The sequence below is a fragment of the Rhododendron vialii genome, chromosome 9a (assembly GCF_030253575.1).
Source record: "Rhododendron vialii isolate Sample 1 chromosome 9a, ASM3025357v1".
In the NCBI taxonomy this organism is placed as follows: domain Eukaryota; kingdom Viridiplantae; phylum Streptophyta; class Magnoliopsida; order Ericales; family Ericaceae; genus Rhododendron; species Rhododendron vialii.
The window spans coordinates 37189533-37195382 of record NC_080565.1 but is presented as its reverse complement, the minus strand read 5'-3'; the positions used below and the strand labels follow the sequence as shown (position 1 = coordinate 37195382).

Genomic DNA, 5850 nt, shown 5'->3' with positions numbered 1-5850 from the left:
CACAGACGGGGACAACAGGAATCCTAGGTTTCAACAAGAGAATAAATTCTTTACACAGCCGATGTAAATATTTGTTTCCTCCAAATTAATTGCATCGCAACACGTGTCAAAACAGTAGTCCAAATTAATAAAACACGACGACGTGGCGCAATGCAATTGATTTGGAGAAAACAAATGTTTACACCGACGGTGTAAAAAATTTATTCTCTTTCGACAATGATTGAAACCGTTCACTTTTTAAATTTTGTCGAAAACATCGATCACATCAAAAATCACATTAGTCGGAACCGTTCACTTTCTAGCATTGCCCTTTTTTCGGTCTGGCCCCTCTCTTTTTTTAATGTGGGCCATGAAGGTACACTACAAAATAGAGCAGTAGTACAATGTTTTAAAACGAAGGTGTCGGGAGCAGGTGAATATTCTCCTCGCTCGAGAAAGCGTGAACTTGACCCCTCCCATCTATCGATAAAAGAGACGCACAGAGAACGACCTGATACATTAATGGAGGGGAGGGAGGAACCTTGACATGTCATCGCCGGCACCTTGAAAACAAAAACTCCATTCGTCGTCTCTGAGATTATTCTCCACAGAAGACTCATCCAAACCCTTCCCTCACGAATTCCCTTCAAAACCTTACCTCACGAATTCCCTTCAATTTTTGTACCCCACACAAGACTTATCCAAATCGCACTGTATCCAACTCAAGTCGCCTTTTCAGCTCCTTTGGAAGTCAAAAAGGCCTCCGTTTTCCTGTTTTGTTTTCACGCGGTTTTCCATTCTCATAACCCGTGAGCGCATTTAAGATCCCCATCTCTACAAAATTCCCACTGGTTTTGTTCGCAGTTTGGCTTTTGTTTGAGCTGTTGCGCTGTTTTCCGAGTCGACTCGGTGTTCGGACTCGCGCGCATGATCCGAGTTCTGGAGGGAGAGACCTAGGTTTTTGTTTCGTGTTTGTTGAGGCTGAGGGTTGCGATGATCGAGATTTGGAGGTTTACAGAGCGTCGGTCTGCGATTTTTCTACTCGTCGGGTGTGTGCTGTATCAGAATTTGAGCTCGTGTTGGTCTTTAAACGAGGAAGGTAAGAGATTTTGAATTTCGCACTGATAGAAACGTAAGGAAAATGGAAGAGCGGGAAGAACTATTTTCTGAATTGATTAAATCTTTATGTTTGTACGCAGGTTTGGCTTTGTCGAATTGGAATGATGGCTTCCGAATACTGGATCCGTGTTCGTGGTTTGGCTTGGATTGTTGGAATACAAATGTTTTGGTCTTGTAAGTGGCGCTCATTAAATTTCTACGCTTTGGACAATCTGAGTTAATCTCTGTTTCTATCTTTTTGGTCGTTTACTGGAGTAGAATTTTCTTCCTAGTTTGAAACTGAAGGGAGAAATAAGCACATGCGCAGGAAAAAGGAAAATGTTATAGAGTTTCATGAATTTAATATCTGTTGATTCTAAATTCAGGCGTAGATCTAAATTAGTTGATGGCTGGGAAACTACATGCATATTAGTTATTGTTTGGATTTAATGAATCTAAGTTAAAATACCAATTTAGGATCTAAGTTGCCAACAGTCTATCTTTTGTTGTGGGTTTGGCATAGTTATCCATGTGTTGTGCTAAAACACCAATAAAGGCATTGAGTTGATTTATGAACAACAATTAGGAAAAATCAATTGAATATCTGGTGTTACGGTATTCAAACACCAAGAAATAAACTGTAGTGGGACTATTCTTTGCTCTGGATCCACATAAATGGAGGATGTTAACTTATAATGGAAATTACATCCTAGGCAATGGATATCCCGTTTCTTTCCAAACAGTTTTGTACAGTATTTTAAGGGAGGTATGACGATTACAATGCAGAGCCATAAAATATAGACAGGCAAAGTAACTTGTTTGATGGTCAAATCAGATATTCTTCTTATCGCAAGTTCTACTGTCTGGATCAGTGTCTGTTTCACGTGCAGTTGCACCAACACCTTCATTTTCACGAAACTTCCAAAAATTCGAGTTAGAAATCTTAACAAGCATGAATTGTTGCTCCTGATCCCACTCGAACACATGGCCTATCATGAAACTTACAAAGCACATCTTCATGTCTGACGTCTGCTTTTGTTATTTTCCAGGAACAATGCTAAAACTGGCAGTTCTGCTCCTCGGAAGCTTCTAGATAAGCATGCTCCAGTTCCACCAAAAGCAGCTTATGCTACGTTGTCATCACCTTCTTCATCTCCATCTCCATCACCATCTCCCAAATCTAGGGCTTCATCATCTTCTCCATCGCCATCGCCAAGATCAGACGCTCCATATTCTTCCCCTTCCCCATCTCCCACACCCTCCACTGCCCCTACTCCTGATGCTTCTTCGCATTCCTTCGACAGTCCAACGACTCCGATGCCTTCGTCGACTGCAGAAAACACCAGTGAAAGTTCCAACTCAAACAGTCATCGAGCTCTAATAATATGTGCAGCCACAGTGGGTCCTATGCTGCTTTTTTCTTTGGTCATTGGCATATTCTTTTGTCGAGGCAACAAGATAGTTGCAGTCAGACCCTGGGCCACAGGATTAAGTGGACAGCTGCAGAAAGCATTTGTAACTGGTAATTTTCTTTAAATTTGTGTATCATATTCTTAGGAGGCCTAGAAGGACAAAGCCTGCTCCTTTACGGTTGACCATTAAAATAAATCCTTTGTCAATATGGTCAATTCATTGCATAGCATGTTATTTGGTTATTTTCCTGCTACCAGTATTTTCACAGTTTTTTTTTTTTTGTTTTTTTTAAGTTTCATTTCACAGTACCTGCATTTTTTTTACAAACTCTGTTGACAGAGGACCTTTTGTTTTGTGTTTTTTTGCTTTCCTATTTGTTTTGCTTCGCATGTGTACCTGTCTCAAGCTTATAAAGAAGGCAGGACTGCCCCAGCATTCATGTTCCACAGTACAATAGCTAGTAAATCTGGCATTGCTTTAAGTCATCTATCGTATAAATGCATGATTCTTTTCTTCTCAGGTGTGCCAAAGCTCAAGAGAGCAGAGCTTGAAGCAGCTTGTGAAGATTTCAGTAACGTGATTGGTTCTTCACCAATTGGAACAGTATACAAAGGGACTTTGTCTAGTGGGGTTGAAATTGCTGTTACCTCAATTGCTGTGACATCTGCCAAGGAGTGGTCAACTAATCTGGAAGCTCAATTCAGGGACAAGGTAGATCGCTTTGGAGTATAATAGCATTTTGTGGTTTCTAATCAGTTCCACTCACCCTTAACGAGTCATTCTACATTGCTTTCAGATCAACTCATTATCAAAAGTGAATCACAAGAATTTTATGAATCTTCTTGGCTATTGTGAGGAGGATGAGCCTTTCACCAGAATGTTGGTCTTTGAGTATGCTCCAAACGGGACACTCTTTGAGCATTTACACAGTGAGTATCTAACTTCGTTTTTCAGTTTTGTGCATTTACTAATTTGTTTATTGGCTTGATTTTTTGGTTAAACACAGATGAAAAACAACCTGAAAATGGATATGGGTACCTATAAGGGGGTTACATTTTCTTGTTCTAACAGTTGTATGAGCAAGGTTTAGTGACTTCATTCCTAATGTTTCTTCAGCCTTGGGTTAAACCCCAAGAGTTGGACAAGCACCTTGTTTGTTTTAGCCTTGAAAACCACCAAAGTCTTCGTCAAGCTGTTTTTCTAGATGTTTATTTAATTCTATAATCATTCTCTGGCCTTATTGTTAGATTGATACCAAAGTTTATATTAGACTATTTTGGTGCTGAGGAAGCTATACCAGTATTATGTAGGGTTTGACTATTTCATATCACCGGCACAAGGATAGTCTGTCTTTGGCTACCAGCTTGGCTATGATCTCTTCCTTAAAATTGCAAAGAAAGAACTGGATAACATTTGGACTTTATCCCATATAACTGTCCCATTTATCTTTTTCTATGCAAAAACCCAACTGTCAACTAGGACACAAGGAATTCCTAATGCCTAAGCTGTGTTGATTTGGTGATGCAAATGACCAAGAAATAAGAACCCACCAAGAACATGGGCAATAGTTATTCTATTCTCTGTTCATACCTAGAAATCTTCAGTTTGACAATTGATCAAGTGGCAATTAATAAAAACAACCAGATTCAGGGGTGGTACTTCCAAAACAGGAAAGGAAAAAACAAGAAGATAGAGAAGTTGAGTTATAAAAAGGTTCCCTATTCTATATTCTCTTTTAGAATGATAAGGTTCCTCCATTTCTTGTGATTTACATGGAAATGAAGATTTCAATATTCTTGTGTCGTGCACCGGTTGAGAACTAATTCCCGTTCCTTGTTTGCTTCCTTCTGCATTAATTGACTGTTAACCTCGCGGAAGCAATACATGAGATCGATCTCTAACTCTCTTGCTCTTGCAGTAAAAGAAGCAGAACACTTGGAGTGGGGGATGCGGATGAGGATTACAATGGGCATAGCATACTGCCTTGATCACATGCACCAACTCAAACGACCAATCGCCCACAAAAACCTCCACTCTTCATCTGTCAATCTAACCGAAGATTACGCATCAAAGGTGTCAGATTTTGTTTTGTTGGACAAAGTAGCTGCCGCTGAGATGGACTCACATCCAGAAAGCAATGTATATAGTTTTGGTGTCGTTTTGTTTGAAATAGTTACCGGTAGACTTCACAGTGGGTCAATTGAGGACTGGGCGTCGGATTACTTGAGAGGGGACCGTTCCCTTAGAGACATGGTGGATCCAACTTTAAAATCTTTCCAAGAGGAGCAGATTGAACAAATAGATGAAGTGATTAAATCCTGTGTCAACCCTAACCCTAAGCGAAGGCCACAAATGAAAGATGTCACTGCAAGGTTGAGAGAGATAACATCTATAGGACCCGATGGGGCTGTCCCTAAACTCTCTCCTCTTTGGTGGGCAGAGCTTGAGATTCTGTCTGTAGAAGGAAGTTGATAGATCAAGTTGAGCCTGCGATTCCGCACTTATTATTAGTTTTTGTGTGTTCTTCTTGTGAGCCAAAAAGGCAACTTTCCATGTATACAAGTATACAACAGAGGTAAAAACAAGGTTGAATCTTTATTGCTGTGTTCTTTTGTTTGTTTTGTTCATTTGTAAGCTGTTAAAATGCAGATGTAAAGCAAATGTAAATGTCAACTTATTGAAGTATCAAGTTTTTCAATCTTTTCCATATTAATCATTTCATCGGTCTTTATGTTGTCCGGCTGACCTATAGACAACACAAAATCGAATATCAACTGTAGTAGATATGGATATTTTTGTTGGCACCAATAAAATCCTAATATGAGATTTTTAAATAACGCCCCCAATCCAACCATCTGCAATCACCACGCATAACAACTCTATTAACCTCTATCTCAGTTTCACCCCCTTCGATTACAATTGCAATCGATCCCAACCGCGGAAATCACCATCCTAGTCTCACTCGTCCTCCTCCAAATGTCGGGTTATGGGCATTTTCTGGCCAAACCAATGCAGAAGAAAGTAGACGTGGTAGTCGAAGGCATAACTTACTGCCAAAGCTGCGATTACTACGAAATTTTGTCCTACCAGGAGCCATCGGCCGCGCTAATCGCTGCAGAGCATCCGAAGTTAGCATTATCTGCAAAAAGTCACGTAGCCGCTAGTCTTCTATGCAGGACTTGAAGGGTTCAATACGAGCAAGCCCTTGTTAGACCACCCCGTGACACTCTTCACCAACTTGTTTGTTAAAAAAACAAAATGATGTAATTATCGACTATATATGATACATAATCCTAACACGCCTTTATATAGGTTACAAAATTTGACTACCAAGAACCCTAAACAAATTAGGAAAATTTT

The 5850-nt window shown here is 39.9% G+C and overlaps 1 protein-coding gene across 1 annotated transcript; it reads left to right on the top strand.

Annotated features, from left to right (window-relative positions):
• Positions 1 to 398: 398 nt before the first annotated feature.
• LOC131301341 (probable inactive receptor-like protein kinase At3g56050) lies at positions 399 to 5197 on the top strand. The gene is made up of 6 exons (XM_058327561.1): positions 399 to 1078; positions 1179 to 1272; positions 2127 to 2599; positions 3011 to 3201; positions 3287 to 3419; positions 4409 to 5197. Exons 1-6 carry the CDS (start codon positions 973 to 975, stop codon positions 4960 to 4962), a joined length of 1551 nt encoding a protein of 516 aa, XP_058183544.1. The 5' UTR covers positions 399 to 972; the 3' UTR covers positions 4963 to 5197.
• Positions 5198 to 5850: the final 653 nt, after the last annotated feature.